Source organism: Dendroctonus ponderosae, unplaced genomic scaffold, assembly GCF_020466585.1.
Source record: "Dendroctonus ponderosae isolate FM_Combo_2020 unplaced genomic scaffold, Dpon_F_20191213v2 Dpon_F_20191213_1, whole genome shotgun sequence".
NCBI lineage: Eukaryota > Metazoa > Arthropoda > Insecta > Coleoptera > Curculionidae > Dendroctonus > Dendroctonus ponderosae.
Genome location: NW_026017110.1, coordinates 59,269,911 through 59,292,196, shown reverse-complemented (window position 1 = coordinate 59,292,196; position 22,286 = coordinate 59,269,911). Strand labels below are relative to the sequence as shown.

Genomic DNA, 22,286 nt, shown 5'->3' with positions numbered 1-22,286 from the left:
ACTTTGTGAATCAAAAAGTTAGTAATTGGTGATAGGCAAAGTTTCACACCCCCGTTGCAAAAAGTAGTGACTTGTTGAAAAGTATTAGAGGTGAAATCTGTCAAGAATTTTTAACTTTTCCCAATTTTTATTAGAATTGACAAGCGACAAATCTCCCGGGGGAAAGGATCAAAAATGTTTTAGCGCGGAGGACCAAATGGAAGCCGTTAAGACTTTTTATATCTTCTTGGTTTGGCTTTAACAGATAAAATGATTTAGGTCTACGTGACATCCTGATTTTTTCCGGTTCGAATATTACTGCTCGTTCCATTCAGAATTCCATAATTTTTCATTAATTTAGTATTTTCAGTACGAAGACTTGTTAAATGAATGAAAGCCAATGTTTTAGAAAAAATCATATATAAGGTTTCTCGCTATCAAGGATTTACAGATTGCAGATTTTGCCCCGTTAATGAACTCTCAAAATCAGTGGGAAGCCATCAAACCACTTCTCTTCAATTTATTAAATTATCCCCATAAAAAGTCAAACAAAACGTTCGATGATGTGGTTTATAAAAGAGGTAATTGAAGTATTCAATATTTGTTTTTACCTCTGTTGAATACAAAACGAGACAAAAGGGGCAAAGATCTATTAGATGCCCTCAACAAGAATCTCTCTGTTGAAATTAATAACCCACCCTAATTTAGTATTCTGAAAAGAATAAAATATTATTTTTCCCTTACCAACGCCCCTGGCAATTTAACGGAGTTTACTCTAATCTATAAGAAGACTCGGTAGCTTTTTCGCTTGACAGAAGCTCTTTATTTTTTCGAGGGACAATTCAGGGGAATTTGTCATCCACGGGAATTTTTCAATTACGCTTCGCGCCAACAACTTACTAATTGGTTTTCGAGAATGTCTTTTACGTATCTAAAATATTGATAAACCATTTGTCGGTGAAATTATCCAATAAAAAATTATGATCGTTTTTATAGGTATTTTTATTCAGCATGCTAATTAATTGATATTTAGTGAACATCAATCCAGATCAGTACCGAACTGAAATTCCTTTCAGGGCTAGATAAGCCAAAAGAACGAAAAATGGCAAGGAAACAAAGTCGATTACAGTGCAGACCATCGCATGCCAAACTGGCATTAAAAATGGTAAAGTGCACGTTTCGTTGTTTCAATGAACATTGCCGTTATTGATTTCATGTCAATAGTGATAGGGAAGTGAATATGAGTTTTGACAAAAAATCATACGTAATGCTCACTGCTAGAAGTATGATTAGTATTCTAACAAACATGAAACAAGCGCTTTAGCATAACCAATAAGCTTTAAACTTGAAGGAATAATGACAAAGTTAACTAACTAGTAAGGAAAAAAATTAAAAGTTTTTGTGTTATAAATGTATCCAGAAGAATCACGAAATAATTCCTGCTTTACCCAACCCAACTGAGCTAAAAGTCACCGTATTGAGGTTCCAACAGTACAGAGTTTCGACATAAGTCACGGTTTTATATTTTTCCAGCCATCACGTTGACAAATAATCGTGCTCATCAAGCGAGTTTTATGTGGCTTCCTAAAGCTTTTCACAGCCGAATGGACAGCAGAAAATGTCCGGGAAGGCATCGTTAATATTATCAAATTAAAAGAAAATGCACACAGAATGTTAGTGTATGAAAAACGTTTAGCGTTTGATTGTGGATTAAATAAATAAAGGCAAAATGCTTACTCCTTCAGGAGTTTTCTGGAATGAGCTTTTTTTCGTTGCAGAAGTCCCTTTCTCAAATTAATTACGCCTCTTGAGTTAGCAGTCAAAAGAGAACAAACGAACATTTTCCCTTTTCAGATTTTTTGCAATTTAGTGAAGTTTGGAGAACGCTGAACGCTTGCTAGCTTTTCCACCTGACAAACTTTCAGCGATTCTTAAAAAATGTCTTATAAATAATAATACTCGAGAAGAAAGCAATTTTTATTTTTAACGGGCTTTCTGATGTAATGATCTTTCGGAACTTTGCTTTAAACATTAAGTTTCCAATATTTTTCATAAAAACCTCAACCAAACCAAATCAAATATATCGCGGTTGCGAAAATAGCCCTTGGACTAATACTTAATTTACCACATACGTATTTCGAGAGGTTTTCGAAAATTACAAAAAAAGAACTTTGGGGTAAATTCAGGGCCATAATTTGCCTCGAGCCGAGTCGACCTGTGCAAATGGCAAATACAATGCCCAGCTTTGTTAAACTAAAATCACCCTAACTGCTCCGAACAGCTATTCAGAGCGAGGGGTTTTTGGATAGTCAGAGAGCATTGCTTAAAAATAATATCGGGTGAGGCGTGTAGGGAATTATATCGGGCTGAGGATTACGCATTGTTGGAACTGGGACTAAATATCATTGAATATGAATAACCTTTGCATTTATGGGATCACCGATTATATCCACGTACTGAATCAATATAAGTTACAGCGGATGAACGTATTACTAAATGCATCTTTAATAAATGCTCAAATAGTTCCCGTGCTTTTAGATACATTGGCACACGCTTACTTCCAACAGAAACAGTAGTTTCCATATGAACAAATTAAATTACATCTAACAATCTAACGGCTCAGTAGGCAAAAGCACTGTTCCCTTAGGTCACTTCCTATAATATCCCTTTAGATCATCCCTGGATACACCTTTAGGGATGCACGAAAATCTGGGCGCATCCCCAGCAGCTATGTATCTTGAGTAGTTCATTAAGTTAAACATAAAGCAGGTTATTGTACAATTTTCTTAATATCAGTCTGGTAAGCCTGAGTTTGCAAATGCACAGTGAAGCAGAATTCAGACATTCAAAAATAATTTAAATTTGCCTTTTTTTACTTCATGCAATTCTAGTTAGAAAAAAGGAGTGCGTTACGGCACGCTCGACAGAAGTGGAAGTGACAACTTTAGGTAAAATGTAATAAAAAAAAAAATTATGTAAAATTTACATTATATTTACAACATTTAATAGTTGGAGTTGAGTCGCTGGTACTTACGATATCATTATATAGGTAATCCTACAGAAGTGACAATTGGTGTATGATAACTGTTATAAGAAACGAATTGTGACACTCGATTTTATATTGTTTTGGATTATTTATATTCTTTAATTGTAACTTTGATTTAAGCAATGGCATAGATTTTTCACTCGATCAGATGAAAAATCAACATTAAAATCTCCACTTTAAACGAATGAAAATGTGTGGTTCTTTTGGCCAAGGCAAGTAGTTTTCGTCCGAACTGTGTTCGCCAGAAATCGTGCAAAAAGGAGCGAATGATCTAATTTCATTACAACGTACTGGACATTGTCCACTAGAGCTGAAGTTCTTTGTCCGAATTCGGACGAACCATTGCGATGTGCGAAATGTCCGCAGCAAATGGGATTTTTTAGCACGTTCGCTGGTTTCTGACTGAATTGAGAATATTTTCGCAACACACCGAGCTGAAATGGATGTTGAAAAACTAATAATTCTGTCTGATTCTTTTTTATCTCTTCATAGAAATTATGGAATTCTCCAAATTATTTTCGTTTTCTTAATGAATCAGCAACCCAGTAGTTTTTTTCTTTTTAATTGTAATCGTCCACGCAGAAGGTAACTATTTTCAATTCAGAATCATCCATTATTATTAACAGTTGTATAATTACCCTGATTATTATACAATTACCCTGTATAAATGTACTTATGTGATACATAACAACACATGACAAATTCGCACGATAAAAAACTTCCGGTGAACGATACCCACACATGCGAAGTCTGACGAAATCCTTCCAAAGGACGTCCGGCCAAAGGTTCTATTTTATTTACAATAGTTCTTGTAAGTTCGTAAGAAGGTTTTCGGATCTAGTGGACGAGCGTCTATAGGTTGCAATTAAATTGGATCATTAACTCCCGTTCGCACGATTTCTGATGAAAGCAGTTCGGATGAAAACGCATTGCACACTATTGTATTCACACGAACAGACCACAGTCTACACACTATTATAATAGGCGACCGGCCTAATGGAACCAGATGGACTACGCGGGCGGCTGTGTGCGTGCGAGAGAGAACTGCGTTGGTACTTGTCTTTATCAATAAATGCCGTGACGCATTCCAATCTATTCACACCGTGCCATAAGAACTTATCACTTCAAAAACCGGCAGAAGTTTCAGGAAACTCACTAAAAATTCTTAATGTTGATGATGGTAATCAGTAAATTATGCCTATTTATGACTGTGGATTTATAGGTGACTAGATGGTAGCAAAAAAGAAAACACTATTTTCCTTAGTCCAAAAAAATGGCGATCTATCATCACCTAAATGGACATCATCTACTGAAGCCTTTTTACGTTTTAGATTGTGTAGCAAATATACCATGGAAACTTACCATGATTTTGTTCCCATTGTCACCCATCGATACCTGCAACAACAAATTGAGCATATCAGCAATATTCTTATCTGAACATGATTTTCTCAAGTGTTCCAAATGGTGAAATTCGGAACCAGAAAGCCGTGTATTTGGTCAGCTACACATTTGTATCGTACGGGACCATGATGGGCAATCGATATGTGCTTTGACTTAATTAGCTGCACCTATCGATTAACTAATGAAGGATCATTGGTAGACATGAAGGGCAACTTTGCAGTTGTAAATTTCCATTATGTCGCAAAATCAGGCAGAACTATTTACGAATTTTGGCGCGAGTGCCCTGTGATCGTCAATAGGAGGTAATCATGCAGATATATTGGGAGCGGATTGCAGCAAATGCATTCGAGTAAAAAATGAGAGGAATTGAACCCTTTGGGCCAAAGCAGCTGCTGAAAATTTCAAATATACGTTTATTCTCATCATTGTGACAAGAAGAAAAGCTTCACCTCACAAGTAAATCTAAACAATCTGTGAAAAAGGGCAGATAAAATATTTTAACAGCAGGAAGTTTTAATGAGATATTGTATTTGACTTGTGTTGGTGCTTTTAAGAGCGTCGCGTTAGAGATACTGTTAAATTTGTCAACGAAACAAAGGGAGAATATAGCAACGGCAAACTTGCAAAAGGTACGGATAACTTTCTGAAGTTTCCAATTTCTTTGGCAATTTAAATATGTTTCCCTTCTCAGATAAACTGCAAACAATGGTTCTTTAAGTATGTGGTTTCCTTTACAAGGGATATTTTTAGTATCTTTAGATTAAAGACAGGAATTGTCGCTCAAAGGGCAGTCGCCGTCAAAACTAATCCGCTATTTTTCATTTTTAACAGTTTAATCCATATCAAGCAGCTCATAAATAAGAAGATCAGAATAATGGGCCGAAGTATCCAGTGATGGTTTGACACCCATCAATTTCTCGATAGTGTATAAGGTCTTTATTGTAAGCTCACTTCGTCATGAACGAACCAGCGGGATGTAGTAAATTAAGCCGCTATACATCAAAATCTGAAATAGATTAGCCGACTGTCAAAGTCTATAAAGAGCACATGTAATAATTCTCTTTTTGGATCACAGCTGAAACTAACACTGCGATAATACACCCTGCTTTGTTCTGTATTACTGCAGATATCTTACTGCGGATATCGATTCAGTTACTTTTATTCGCCCAGCCTTTTTGTATCAACACTAATTCACTGACAAATTACACCGTAAAAAATTTAATGTCCAGCTGAAAAAGAGACAAATAATTTAATGTCAATTGCCGCAAAACCGTTTAATCGATTTAACCCTTTATCAACAAACTATTTAGATTCTCAAATGCTTTTACTAACAATATATTTTGCCATATAAACTGAAATACACCAACAGATTTGAATTTGTTTTGTGGAAACCGTAGAGAAATCGGGAGTGGAAAACGATGCAAAACAAAGAAACGCTGCTGAATGTGGCCGCTTCAACGTTAAAATAACTCAAATACAATTTTCTACTAGATCTGGAAACTTTCTATAAACCATTTCAAAGCAATGCCGCGAGAGAACGCGCACTTTTTAAAGTTTAAAGAAAGAATTTAAGAGGTTTAAAGTTTCTCAACTTGTTACAGAGATAATAAATATCATCAAAGAGCAGATATCGAATTCCTGTAAAATTGATCTGTTTAGGAACTTGTGGATCCTTGGAAGTTTCACAAGCGGCAACTATTAAAGAATTATGTTTCAGTTTTAGGGGAAGTGCTTCTAGTGCGAACTGATCGTAGTATTGAAAGTAATGATGCCAAAAATATAAAACAGGTAAATTTATGTTTGTCTACATGTTGTGATGCCAAAAATAGAATAGTTGGTCCACCCTTTTAACACATGGCTGATACATTTAGTATTAAAATTTACTGCAAGTCTAAAATACACATTACTATAATATGCTTTCCACTGAATGTTATAAACTCCTTTCCGCCATGGTAAAACGCAATATAACCTCTTGTAAAGCAGGCGGGTAACTTAAAAGCATATATGTAAGAAGTAAAATTTATCACAGGGAGAAGGTGCCATGTTACCTTAAAATTGAATTTCTCTGAAATGTTTTATAAAGCCGTAAAGATAAACATACTTTACGCACATTAACGAAAAAATATGTTTTCCTTCGCTAGGAGGAAGCTTGTTTTTTATTCGTCTCATGATATTCAAATATGAAAGAGCACAGTCGGATTTTTATTTCACATAATAAATCGTTACATAATGCACACTTTGCCGAGCAACAGTCAACTCTGTGTAGCTTAAAATATTTCAGGATTAGGGTGAGTTCGATTCTGCTCCCTTGGAGCAGCAGTTTGCTGTAATATTGCTACATACACTACGCAAAGCATTAATTATGATGAATTACAATTAAAAGTCACGCAACTTTTACTTGCCATTTCTTATGTTGTAAATCGAACAGTTCCAACGCTAAAACACCCTGAAACAGTATGAAATCGGGACGCATTTGTGTTAATAAAATATATTTTCGCAACATATTATTTTATCGCGTTATTTATGATACCAGTAAATTGAACCGTTAAACCTTGTTTGTTATTGAGATAAATTTCAAATACGCAAATATGCAGCCATTTCCTGTAAATCAACTTTGTTTTAGTTGGTTAAACGGCTAATAAGGAAAAATTGTTACAGGAGATTCGAAAATAATGAGACATTTTTCAGTTTATCTGTTGGTAATGTGAATTAGTCTTCTCTAACACCCGTAAATAAATACGAATCGACAATGTTTGCACACAATTCAAGGGCGTGAAAATCGTATGATATTATAAAGCCTAAGTAGCACTTTTTTGAAGCTGAAAAGCGAAACGTTTTGGCCACTGAAAAGTTGCGAAGACAATCAGTAACCCCTACCCAAAATTCTTGTTAAATCCCAAACTAATTTAAAATACATGGCGAAGTAAACAGGAAGATATCCCATAAAAAACCATTTTGCCTAAGACTCTAACTAAACTAGCAAGGAGCTCCCGTGTTGCGGTCTAAATTATAAATTAATAGGGGATGTAACTTTTTTACCTTGCTGTAATCTCGCAAGGTAAAAACTTTTAATACAGAGAGACTGTGGAGCAGTCTTAAAAATTAATGCCCAACCAAAAGTAAAATTGAACTGTCGCCTGTTTTAGCCTTATTAAATTAGGTTCTGGTCTCATCGCCCTCTTGTTCTTTGCTATTCTTTCTTCATTCTCGCCAGTTGGTTTTGCATAATGTGGATTCCCCCTTAAGTTTCTAGATATTGATTAACATTAAAACATCTACCCTGGGGAGTAAGAAACTGATTTTTAAATTAAATTTTGGCGAAAGATATTCTGTGGCTTATACGAGTTGTTAACCTGAGCGGCTAATTTGGGTATTTGCACCTCGGATATTAAATACGGACTTAAACAAACATACCTCACTAAAAAGTTTTAAAAAATGTTATAGTAATTTACAAGAAAAGCGGATAAATTAACTGGAAGTGTTGGGTATATATCACTAAAGACACCGTTTTTAGACACACCCTGAACAAAGAAAAACGAAACAGAGTGTATACATCCCAAACTAAAGTGCGTTCTAAACGGTGAATGAAACTTTAAGATTAAAATCCGCAAAAATCTTTTAGTTTTTTTTAGGCAACTCTCTTAATGCCTTTAACTCTGCTAACAACCGATTCCTTTGAAACGTTTAGCCTTATCTAGAATATTTTGACGACATTTTCATTATTAATTCCACCAAACTCTAAAGACTCAAGTAAAATGGCGAAACAAAGGATTTGTAGTTTTCCCATTTTTATACGAAGAGAAAAGGTACACCAAAGGATAAGGCTTAAAAATGTTCGCTCGTCTAAGACCTTAATTGGGAGACCAGCTTGCTCCAGCTTTATGCTCTCTTAAATTATAAATTAATAGGAGTCGTAAATTTTTTACATTGTTTAATCCGACACGACGCAAACTTTTAATGCGACAATGGCTTATGTAGAAGGGTGAACAATTAACGTTTAACCGATTTATTGTTATGTACAATTAGCAACGCAACTAGGACCGTGGAAGGCACGAGAGAACATAATAACCAAGTGGATAAATTAGAAACACATAATATATTGAGGATAGTTTCAGCCTAAATTTCTCAAATGGCATTCCTAGTTTACAGTTCATGCTCCCTGAGGACACATTGGGCAGTTTAATGTCAGCAAATACTGATTATCAGAAAAGACACGAAACTATTTATGCTAGTAATCGGATTTCTGTAAACGACGTACATCTTCATCTAGCTTTCGCAGATAGCAATACGGTGATTACTAAATTAAACCGCAATTAAAACTTAAGGAAAACTGAATGAGAACTTTCGCGAAATGGCGTCCCTCATTTTATGTAGAAGGAAATCGGCGCTTAACGTAAAATGGATAAAAACTTCGTTTGAAATTCAAATATAGGGACAATAATTGTAAAAAATCGTTTAGGCAACATTTAATTTAAATTTAAAGCACAATTCCGTTCCTGATTTGCCAGCGCGTACATTTTAATGTTAATATCGGGAAAGTTCGGGGATAAACCTACATTATGCAAAAGCCAAGTGGAGGGAATGAAGAAAGAATAGCAAAGAACAAGAGGGCGATGAGAAGAGGCCCTAATTTAATCACACTAAAAAATGAGACGGTTTAATTTTACTCTTGGTTGATCAATCAATGCCAATTTTGTTACCTCCAAATACTGTGTAAACGTCTAAATAATTTCCAAGAGGGTGACACTTTGTCAGTATATTAAAAAGACGCATTACCAATTTTTAAATGTATTCTTAATGTGTCTGGTTCGTTATCAAGAAGCTCTATTGCCAACCCATATTAGACGGTGAATTAGGCCAATAAATTGCGAAATCCTCCGCTACCATTTCCAGCAAAAAAACGAGCTTTAAGTTCGATAAGAAGCCGCTCGTTATTGCAACAAAGAAGTTTACAAACAGGATTTAAGTTAATAGTGAAATAGCATCGTTCCTACCCTTTGAATATAAAGGCTGATTATAACGCTCGCTTTAAACAAAGACTTGGTTAACAAACTCGTTTTGATATAAAAAAAATTGGAATAAAACCCTATCATCTTTTAAGTGGTTATTTTTGTATTTTTGAAGAATTTCAATTGACACAGAAAAAATTATTTTACGAGTTTATTTAGCATGAGTTGACAAAAATACATGAATTAATCCTGTGATCACGATTAGTGTCAATACTAACTTAAATTCCAGTTAGATACATTGTAATGAATATAAAATTTAATTTTATACAGGGTGATTCAGAATTGGCGGCTTTCCATTAATGGAATAATAGGGGCTCACTTGTAGGGTACGAGAAAAATATTTCAAAACTATTTTCCGAAAATTTCCAGGAGATATTAACAGTTGAAAATCGAATGTCACCCTTGACCACAAGGACACATTAAACCAATGGTTTACTGAACACCGGTACAAACTGAGCAGGAGTTAATTAACCGAATACGAGAAGCTGCTTTTATGGAGTGCACAATAAGGTGTTTGAACTTAAAGACAGATAAGTAGGTATGTTCTTTGTTTACACATCAATTCGAGGTTATGATGACAACAAAGAACAATTTCTCGTTGACAATTTGCCATTTAGAAAAAAGTAGATCCCTATGTTGAACGAATCCTGTTAAATTTACCGTTTATCCTTATCTATTTTATTGTCGTTTTCTCTATTTTTGCATGGTTGTTGGGGTTTTAACAATTACGAAGGAACAGGTTTTTACAATGAATACTAATCCAAACTTAGTGATTGGGGTTTTACATAACATTAATTAGGCAGATTGCCTTGAAAAACATTGTTGCCATCACTATTGAAATTGAAAAATGCTCAGTTTTTCATAACTATAAATTTTTTTACTATTTTTTCTGTTCTCCTAAAATACCCCCAGACAACACCTCCAGAGGAATGACGCCAATTTTGAATCACCCTGTATACTCTTTTATGGCCGAAATTTCACTTCCAGGTGGTCGCTGCTACTTTATACTAATTTTATTCCATGGCTGATATGTGTAGGAGTAGGTTTTCAAAAGCATTATAATTTACTTTCGGGTCATAATGTGCTTTGGCCATTTTGTGCTTGTAAAATATAATAATATTCCACATATCAAGATATCCCTGAACAATACCGCCGGTCTCTAATGCCCCCTAAGTGGTTTAAAAGAAAAGTCGTTTAAATTAGGGTCGTTACTTTTTATTACCACACTTTTTAAGCCAAAATATCTACCGTTTACCCTTGCCTTTGTTTCAAGGGAGTATAATAATGGATTTTTATATTCAAAGGGTAAGATGAGCGATTCCTCTTTTCCAACGCGGACGTCTATGATGTTGGTAAACTCTTTTGTCCCCATAACGAAGGGCTTCTTTCTTATCGACTTTGGTGTTAGTTTTTTTCTTTTATCAGGGAAGTATACCAGAGATTAAGTAATTTATTCAATGTTTTTATCAGCGAGCAATTTCTTTGTTAATTACTTAATTGACCCGGATGGTCTTTAGACCGTAGTACAGGGTTATCCATTTTATGCTTGAGAAAGTAAAAAAACACACAAAATATTCAGATGGAGGCAAAAATTTGCCATTGCCAACCTTGCCATTATACGTGAAAAACAGTACTACAGGCCTCAATCCTTTTGAGCTAATTTTGAATGACTTTTCGGCACATTACCGGCAATATATCGGTCATAACTTCACGGATATTCGCTTTCAGTTGCTCAAGAGTTTGAGGATTGTTGGCGTCAACACGATCTTTCGCATAGCCTCACAAAAAGAAATCTAACGGTGCTAAGTAGCAGTATCTTGCGGGCCAATTGACATCACTCAATCTCAAAATTACGCGTCCTGGAAATTTCTCTTGCAATAGGGCTCTAACTGGCAGTGTTGTGTGACTCGTTACCCCATCCTGCTGGAACCACATGACTTCCAGATCATAATCTTCAAGTTCTCTCGAAAAATAATCGGTTAACATGCGTCCATAGCGCTCAGAATCTTTCTTGATCGTTTTCAAAAAAATGAGGGCCAATAACACCGCCGGACCATAATGCACACCATACGGTCACTTTTTCAGGATGCAAAGGCCTTTCTGCGATTACCTGAGGATTTTGAGAGCCCGATATACGGCTGTTCTGTTTATTCACGTAACCACCGAGCAAAAAATGAGGCTCATCCCTGTAGAAAATTCGGTTCGAAAAATCATCATCAACGGCTTGTTGTTTAATGACCCACTTTGCGTGTGTTCTGCGTTGTCCATAGTCTTGAGGCTTAAGTTCTTACGTCAGTTGGACTTTGTACGGATGGACCTTCAAATCCAATTGCAAAATTCGCCAGAATGAGCCGTAAGACAAACCTAAATGTTGAGCACGTCGGGGAATCCACGAATTCGAGTCTTCCTCCACACTTTGACCAAAACAGCGATATTTTCATCTGAATGAATGTTGTGATGATACAATATCAGTAACCGATCCAGTCTATTCAAATTTTTCCACTGTTTTCGAAACTGTTTGATCTGTGGGTCGATTATGTCGACCATAATCTGCTCGTAAAGCCCTAAACGTTGATACAGCAGAATCACCATTTTTATAGTAACATTTAATAATTTTTACTAGTTCTTTGACAGTTAAACGATCCATATGCCAAAATGGCAAACCTTCAACTAAAACAAGAACGTTTCGGACCTCGAATTGACTAACCCGTTAGATTCTTTAGATTTAAAGCTTTATGTTTAAGAAAGTGAGAAAAACAATTGAAACTGCTCTCGAATTCAGGGGACTTTGAGATAATTCTAATTCTATATAAAAAGGAATGCGTAGTAAATGGAGCAAAGCATGGATATATGTGTAAAGACCATAGAACAATTAAACCCATGCTAGTAAAGTCGGGCCTTCGAACAACGCGATATCAAGACAATTTCGTTGCGGAAAGTAGTAATACAATGGTTTAAACAATGCGAGAAATGTGCTTTTAATTTTTAATTTAGCCCCGTGTAGCAGCGAAATAAGCCACCGTAGTTATTCCAGCCTGAAGGCGTCGTGCAATTTAGCTTGCATATCTTTATTTACTTTGTCTTTGTTTCTTCAACAATTCAAATTAGGAATTTTACGTCCATTTACTTTCATGTCAGCACTTTCACGGAAAATATATTATCACATTTGTTATTCATGTTTTTTTCAGTAGCAGAAAGGACAATGTCACCTAAGCACAGAGACGCAATTGTCAAAAATTAAAGCAGCAATTTTCATGTTACTGCATGCTCTCTGGCATGTTCTGTTAAGTGTCCCTGTTCGCATTTTAGTTGCAAGTGGGCCTTGATTCTCTTAAATAAATTCAGCCAACATGGTTATCTCTATTTCGCCCCATGCTGCAGGCTCTGCAACCGATCTCGAACATTGAATCTCAACTCGGATAATTCCTGCTTAATAAATAACCAATTAAAAACCCTTATTAGTTTACCTGGTGCTCAATTATGTGAGGAATGCTGCAAAAATAATTGGAAGTTTTTATGAGCGCAGTTTATTGATCATTAGTTGAACTTGAAATGGAAACATCTTTATTCGTCAGTTTTCACTGAAGATCAATTAGCAGAGTAAAGTGAAAAACTCTTTTAAAAACATGTTCGCTGCAGAATAAAATAAAATGCTGGAGATGGGAGAAAAATTTGTTTGTTCATAAATAAATCCCATTAAAAACACAATAATTTTCTCGAAAACAAAGACACGTTAATACCTATATGGCTAGGATCCATTTCACAATGGGGACATAAATAATATATGTCATTTTTATGCAAATGCAATTACAAATCGTACATGCCTTAAAGTGTTAAACCAGAGATATGGATTTATATCTTTTGTGTCTCTGTATAGGGACCGCATTTCGCAGAAGTTCGCTCAACGTAAAATGCTAAAACTTACAATTCCGATAACTAGATACCCGGAACGAAGTTTGGTAACGAGCAATATATGCAAATCAGTGCCATTATACTTCCACTGTCTGAATATACATGTTTTAAAAACATTTACAGACTTGATATTTTCTTGTTGTTTCTCATTAAAAAAAATCTACTAGGCGGGAGAATTTCACTAATTAAGGACAAAATCAAATTACCATCACTTAAAAATTTTCCTAGAAAAAGTGGCAAATCGATTTATAATCTTTCAATGTAAATTTAGTACCTTCATTGCGAAAATAGGAATTTTATCAAGTTCATTTCGAAACAAATGCACACTTGGTATTAAATGAAAAGTATCTCTCATATTTTGTGCTCGCATATGGATGAAGCATTTTTTAACAAATGAAATCGCAGTGTTCTAACGATATATGTTTCGGCATGTGCTTTTATGTGGCGTAAACCACATTTGTACAATTTTTCAAACGAAATATCAGATCATTCGATACATCGGCTTGCGAAATATTTTGTTTATTGCATCAACAATGCAGATACTTTTCTGGCATTATATAACTATCGATGCAGTTTCTCATATGCATAGATATCTCGAACACTGTCATATTTTATTTACCACCCCATGTGCAAAACTTGCTGAATTGCACCGAAAACGTTACACATACTAAATAAGCCATAGGACAATGACAATTGAGTATTGCTCTTTTAAACTAGCCTTTACAATATGAATAAATAGGTATTAATCAAGCACAATCACTGTCTGCTTTGGAACAATGCCATTGTTTCAACTTTATACAATTGTGGTTCACCTCCGCATTTAAATAAATTAATAACAAAAGAATTCGATTTGACAAACCATTTGGCCCGAGGTAGGAACCATCGAACCCCGATCCATTAATTATGGTCGCAAAGTAGCTTAAATGTTATAGGTACGGTGGAAGAACGTTTGTAGCGAATATTCAAACTCATATATTTCACAGTTGTTCTTTATGGCAATTTTCATTCCTTGGCTGTTGAAGGTATCGCAACAAAAACTTTTTTAATAATAAATAATTTAGGCAGCATATTTAATTTACGGTTAAAACTTCGTATAGCATGCATACAGACTCGTTAATATTTCTGCAACACGTATACCTACTAAATGAGATGCATTAACTTTGTGCAGTATACTACGTCGCGGCAATTTCACGACGTTATATAACACAACTCTCGCAACTCTTGAAATACCTCCATCTCGAGCTTTGAAATTAACATATTTTTGTAACCGTATACGCATCTAAGCAAAATGCAATAGTGTTAACGCTTTTAAATAATTTAACGCTCGGATTCAATGTGGAAGTCCCATGCCTTGTAAACCCCAATCCTACTTTAAAAATCCTACAAACAGTTTCAGATTACACGCTGTTTTTAATGCACCATAAACTGACGATGCTCTAAGTTAAAAAAAATTAAAACGTTGTTAAACGACACTAAAAGAGAACCGGGGGGAGATTTCTCAAAAAATATCTTTAACAGGCCATACTAAATATTAAAGCCGCAACTTCTTCTACAGGACGTACATTCAACATTACATACATTGTAATCAATAGAAGTGATTCATTCGATTCAGTCATAACAACATGAGTGAAGAAATTCGAGTTGTTTTGACCCAGAAAGCGAAATTTGAATATCAGACACTTAGGTGCTAGATTATACCAAAATTTCTTGTTTTTCGTCCCATCTTTGGTGATTTCTCGGAAAGAAAATGAGCAATAATGCCCATTTTTTCATCATTCCAGAGGAAAGTAAATGGCCTTTTCAGAAAGTGAAGCATCGACTCAAGAATTCTATTTCAAGAAGTTTTAGATTTGCGTGTTTTTTTCTTCAGTTGCAAAATCGACTCAAACATGACACTGCTTTTTCCTCAAGTTTCTCAAACACCAATTGAGCCACAGAATTCGCTTTGGCATTGTTGAATAGAGAATTGAAAATTCGATTGGGTCATAGCAACACGAGTGAGGAAGTTCGAGTAGTTCTGACCCAGAAAGCGAAATTTTAATATCATACATTGATTATCAGGCTACTGTAGACAGGTATATAAGAAGAAAATTAATTAATTAGCCATTCAGTTTAGTGTGCCATACATTAACGACGCTTTAAGTTAAGGTAGTTTTCAGTTGTTAAACGAAACAAATTTAGAGAGGCTTAATGAAGCGACTTTTGGGGCCGGTTTCAGGTAAACGTCTCAAAAACCCGCATTTTTTAAAAATGTATCCAATTTATTTTGTTCTAAGTCGATACTGTTTTCGACCTCAACTTTTTCTATAGGACGTTTGTTCAAGTAATCATTAGAAATGAATATGGGATGATTCTTAAATTGGCATAACTCCTTTTGAGATTCGTGGAAGATCACTTACATAGTGAAACAGAAGTGGATAACTCTTTTCGGAGACGAACGGAGAGATTTCTTTCACTTTTGTGGTTTAGCGTTTATGGAGACTCCCAAAAGCTTACCATGTTGGGACATACTGCATAAAAGATTGTTATGTTTATTATCTATTAGTTCGTACTCAATCGCACCATATATTTGTCCTTTATATCCCCGAAAATATTTGAAACATATATTGGCAAATTGCATAGAATTTCCATAGAAATTCTCTATGCTATTTACATGCAATGCACTTAATAGGTATATATTGTAAAGCGTAGCAACTGCAAAACCGTGTAATATATCCTGACAAGCACAATTTATCCAAAATTCAAATGGTTATAGGATTAACGATCCAATATATCGATATGCCATATTTGCAAACTGTTGACATTTTTAAGCATATGCGGCATGTCAGAGGCATAAATTCCATACCCAATATTTGCATTCTGGGTTAACTATTTGACATTATTTACCAATAAAGCCGTGTTGCAGGATTTGTGCATCGACATCTATAATCATCTATGATGTGACAGATTTTATTATCCGCTATCAAAGGGGTCACAATACGTGAATTAACCGGTTAAACATTCCGCCAATTTATCACCATACCGTGACAACCTAAAGCAGATAAATGTTGCCTTTAATTTGATGTGATCACCATTCCGAATTATTAACATCTATTGCAGTTCGCCGAATTTTCACTCAAATTATCAGCCTTCTACAATATAAATTCATGTTAACTTTAAAAATATACACACGTTTTGAACCTTTCGCTGGTAAATTATGTTAATTTCCAAATAATTGCGCCAGGATAATTACGAAAATGAAAACAAACAATGGGGTTATGGAGTTCTATATGCTATATGAGGATAAATATGATATAGGAACTAAACAATTACGCAGTTTTCTGTTAATAAACTGAGATATATACAGGTAATTAAAACAAAGTCAACAGATCTCCTATTTGCCATATAAATACTGAATGCAAAATTTTCGGGAGGTGTTTATACCATCATACAAATTGAGGCCTAATAAATATCGCTAATCTATTATCTGTATTCGGATAATATTTGCATGACTAACCTAAATCAGCTTGCAGCAATATTATGTATTTATGTTCAAACGGTTTTCAGATCTCTCCCAAGATATCAATGCGGTAGAACGATATTTTACTTTATTGTCAACAATGGAAGCAATTTTAACCTATGGGGAGGTGATACCGGACGTAATAAGCGCGACAAGCCAGGAAAACTGTGTTATTTTTAACTAGCTTGTCCATATTTGAACTTCAGCCGGGGGAGCCGGAATTGTTGACATGAGGATTCAGGGAAAATGGATAAACATTTGTATTGCAGCATATTGCATACACAACCTCTGAGGATTTAACTATATTACATTAATCGAACGGCACAAAGATGAAGTTTATTTTAGCAGAATCCTGGACAGGTCTATAATCATTTATTCATAACCGTTATCTCAAGTGGGAGTGGCAATGTTTCCAGCAGTGGCGACGCGTGAGTCGAGCCAAGCTGCTGTCCAGAGCAGACGCAGAAGATGATAACATTCATGAAGATAAATATCTTCGAAGCACACACAAAAGACACTGCATTGCATTAATTCAAAATGTGGTCGATCGCCGATAAATCCGGGTCTATTTTCCAATAACGCTATGCCGAAAATTCGTCAATTATCTGACAGCATTTACCCTAAATTAAATAATAATTACGCGAAATTATCCCCAAAGTCTGATAACGCGTAGAAACACGGGACCCTTTATTAAGTGAAGGTTGTCGGAAACAAGGCTTTGTCGGAAACACTAATAACCTTATTAATCCGGTAAAGCAATAACTTCCGACCAACTCAACACCCTATCGTTGACAACATTAGTTCTTCTGATTTAATCGGTTATCACTTCGAGCATTTATTGCCTTCGTTTTAATCGAAATGGATTATTTCACTGTGGTGGAAATGATTGTTAAGCAATTTCTGTTAAAAGATTTCATTCTTAAATCCTAAAAATAGTTTCCTCATCACAAGTACAGTTCTATCGACAGGAAACCACATTTCTTCCAGAATGAAGGGAACAAATAAACCGACACATTCCGTTAAAGTTGCGTTTTTTAATAGACATCCACGTATAAAGATATCGTATTCCCTGTTCAATTCCCGAAAAAAATAAAAAGCTGGTAAAAACCTATTGGTCAATCATGGAGATTTCGGAATAAAGCATGCGGTCTGAATGCCGAATCCTTTAAATTTTTAACGAAGGGAAACGCTAAATAATGTGCTGATTTTATTGAAAATATTTAATGACGAGGTGACGGAATGAAAAAGCGAAAGGGGAAAAGTTACAATCAGGAAAATATTGTCTGCACCCTCGCTGACTAAATTGAGAAAATGCGAGGTATCAAAATGGAGAATTGGAGTTGGTGGATAAATAAGCGATTTGAATCCGTATGTTTTGATGAATGAAGAGGGCGATAATAGTGAGAGAAACGCAAACAATTTACATTTTATTCAATACATGGAAAAAAGAAAACGTTATTGACTCGAGATGAATGACGTTTCAACAGTGTAAATTTTACTACTGTTGTTAGTTACTACAAATAGAGCTTCTTTTGTAATAAAATCATTATCTGACGTTGTAGAGCTAATGCTCACTTGCGCACAATACCTCGTTGTCAATAACTTTTCCAATCACGCAATTGATGAAAAGATAACATTTTGAGCCGTGAAACTTCTATAGTATCTTACTAATTGCTGTAATTTTGGTTCAAGTTTTCTGAAACAAAATGCCTTTGGAAGGCCACAAAAGACGCTTGTTTCCATTTTGCTTTATCCGGAAATACCTTAATGATTAATTTTGCCTTTTTGTTCCGAATATAGCAAACCATGGCAGCTACAGCAATATCAAAGTATTTGATTTATATTCAAATACACGAAATTTCTGGGCTTTTATTTTTCCTTTATAATAAGAAGGTGCTTATTTGATGTACCGTTTGCTAGGAGATCCAATTACCTTTCGGAATCACATTATGACAGAAAGAAATCATGGACTTGGAAACTATATGCGATATTCCTGTATTAGAATCCCACAAGCGGAAAGTGGAAAATCGCATGATATTTATATGGAACTAAGCGATTTGTTCCCAATTGGAACTGTAGAAAATTGACCATACATTGTCAACTTTCCATTATAAGCTGGTCAATATCAATTTTTCCAATGCTCAGATATATGGAACGACCATCTCATAAATCTCCCGGTCAAGTTACCCCATGTTTTTTCTTAAGGATTTCGCCACAATCACTCCACAGGTCTGAAAGATCCTGATAGGAAAAGAAACGGGGGTTTTATAACTGTTTCTGGTTTTTGGCGTCGGTTGTCTGACCCTCTTAAAGCCCCCATTATACATCTCCTTTTTCGGACGCAAATGTGTTGGGTGGTAAATTCCGCTCATGTCTGCCTAAACGTGATAAGGTTTTCCTGAAGCTCGCAATATTATCTACCAAAATTTCTTCCTGGTTAGTGGTCGGAATTTAAATCACAATTTGTTTCATGCATTCATTTTTTTCCAGTTAAAATTAATTATCTTCACGTCATCCAGGATTATTTCCTTCAGCACGTATCACATTCGTAGACCGGCATTAAAACTGTGGAGTTAAAACTTTTATCCGGCATTTTTGACTCCCTTGAGCAATGGTAAATTTTAAAACACCAAATTGAATATTGAGTTAAGTTCAGCGATGTGAATTTGGTATTCAACGCAAGGTACGAATTAAATTCAGCTGCCTAAGGCCACAGTCAGCCAATATTATATTTTAATTGATTTTGAATTGTGAACTGAGCATACACCGGTAAAAATTTATTAGGAAGTTTGTTCCGGAATGATTTCAATTAGATCGGTAATTCAAAGTAAACATTGTGACCCGCAATGTAATTTACTTTGTTTAGTTTCGAAACTGTCATAATAAACTAATGAAATGTGCACGAGTTTTATTCAAAAATACGACATAAGTTCGACAATGCTTATGACAAAACCTGGAGGAATTGATGTTGTCAAGCAGCAAACATAATTTTATTTAAAGCACCATAGATCGAAATGCGAATAATAGGGTAAAAGGGCTTGAGATTACTAGCATTTTACATATAAAAAAATACTGCAGGCCTAAAATAAAAATTGAAACCAAACAGGTCTCCACATCAATTTATACTTAACCCTTCAGCAGATCGCTATAAACAACAACAGGATTTATCGCAAGGCAGCAATAACAAGCTTTGTTTATGAAACATTAATTAAAGTAATGAGGTGTACCTCTAAATTAACCCGTTTCTGAATATATGCGAAACAAGATCCTGCATCTAAATCATAATATTTAGCTTAATTTGCGTGAATAATTGAAATAATTTCTGTGTTGGTATGACTGGTGGTGTGTTTTTCATTTCTGAGCCTAATTGGAATAGATAATTTTGGAGAAACATTCCAGTTAATTAAAGCACAATAAATTGATTTTAATTGAACAGTCACATAAACCCCAAAAATTGAAATGAGTGTCAAAAAAATTCGTTCTATCATAATATTTAAATTCTTTATATATTTACGGTGCCTCTGCTCTAAAAGTACTGCAGGACGTTTATGCTTAATTTAATCAAATACTTAATTTCGCTGCAAAGAATTAATATTACGCTCAGGTAGAAAAATTCTTCTTCCCAGTAATTAGCATTTAAAAACTTGATATTCCGGACACGTTTCTTCCAGGCTGAAGTTCGTTTATTTTGACGGAAAGTACAGCAATTGGAGTTTCAGTTTCCGTTGCTTGCGAAACGACATATATCAATTGCTCCTGATGTTAAATTGTACCTAATGAACCGGTAACGAAACAGGAGAAGACATTTCGATTATCCGACATCAAGCTCAAAGAATATTGATTTTTTCCGGTACGAGACTGGAAACCACAATGCAAATAGTGCCGTTCTTATTTCACCATTATCTCGAAGAAATATAAGTTCAAAATGTAGCATAGCCATTCTATCGTCTTCATGAAATCGGACTCTGCGACATAAATCACACATTTGCGGAACGAAAAGGAAAGAAACCCGTAACCTATGTTTCCCTCGAGTAAGAACTTAAAAGTTATCACACCAAAATTCCATAGGACACAAAATATCACCCCATGGTTGCTATATGTTAAATGTCAATTTTATTTTAAAATATATCAGAAGTATATATTAACCGAATGCTACATTTAAAATTTGCGTACAAAATTACGAGCAGTTCAGGCGTTTTAAAGTTCATTTATGCATACATTACTCCCCTGCAACAATTCATGGTGCAAAACCTTTAATATAAAAAATTGCATCATATTTTTTTCAAGTGCGCCTGCTTACATTAAAGTTATCATCCGTTGCAGACACATTTAGTGCAATTACAGAACAAAGCCAACCCAATCAAACCCAGAATAACCCAAACAACAAAATAATTTCACAATATGAAATGGAACGAACATTAATTTTTTTTCAATGAATATATTTGATAGGTAGCGTTTTTTCAAATGAAATCGTTAATGTCTGATACACAATAAAGTAAGTAAATGATGTTTCTTGGCAGGTGATAATTCTGTGTTATCTTTTACATACACTTAGACGCACTTTGGATTTGTGAATAAACATTACGGACACGGTGGTTATGGAAAAACGATTAGCCGAAAATAGAAACATGTTAGATACCGATAACTAAACATTTTGTTTACTTGATTAATGGATACTAGGCCAACGAAGGGGGACTCAGAAAATGATTCTTAATAACAGTGAATGGACGTCGAAATAACTAATTTTCGGTAAACCCTATATGTGACGAGCGAATTAGGCTTAAAAGGTGGGTGTGTGCAAATGTTCCGCGGCACAAAAATTACATGTAATCATGTAATGTTTGTATCAGATAATTTGTAAAACAGTTGCCTTTGGCAGTGATACTGAGGGTAATGGTGCCCCCATATTACGGTACTTTCATTTGGAAACTCACTGCAACAAAACTTCTGATACGTCGCCAATTTGCTGAATTATTTTCCGATTCAAAACGCTTCGATTTAAAATTTACGACCTATGTGACCCGTATATTAAACTTTTAACTACTAGAGCCGTTTCTTTTCAAGTGGCCCGTTGAGTTAAATGAATGCTCACGTGCTTCAACGCTCGTGTAAAATGGCAATAACGGAAACGCTCGTTTCACTTTGACAGTAAATTCTTAAATCTCAAATTTGGATACATTCACAGTGCTTTGATTTCAAAGACAAATTGATGCTTGAACAGGAACTAAATGCGTTAATTAAAACTCGGGCATATCTGAAGTACTGCAGAGAAACGTAATACTGCGAATTAAATGAATGCCATTTTCCCTGGAGGTGAATATGTATTTCAGATTAAACGCGAATCTCCCGTCCGCATAAAGCATACATTGATTGACTTCTTTATTACATATCTAATTATCAACAACCATATTAAAATATAATTTGGACACCATAAGGAACT

At 35.1% G+C, this 22,286-nt stretch overlaps 1 protein-coding gene across 3 annotated transcripts in view; it reads right to left on the bottom strand.

Moving 5' to 3' along the window:
• Positions 1-22,286, bottom strand: part of LOC109532942 (cytotoxic granule associated RNA binding protein TIA1) — a 98,200-nt gene that overhangs the window by 48,662 nt on the left and 27,252 nt on the right. For all 3 annotated transcript variants that reach the window (XR_007282460.1, XM_048670564.1, XM_048670563.1), the window contains exon 2: positions 4,388-4,420. Coding sequence is in view for 2 of the 3 variants with exons in the window: in XM_048670564.1 (XP_048526521.1) it covers positions 4,388-4,420 (33 nt within the window). In the remaining variant the exon portion in view is untranslated. The remainder of the gene's footprint in view (positions 1-4,387; positions 4,421-22,286) is intronic.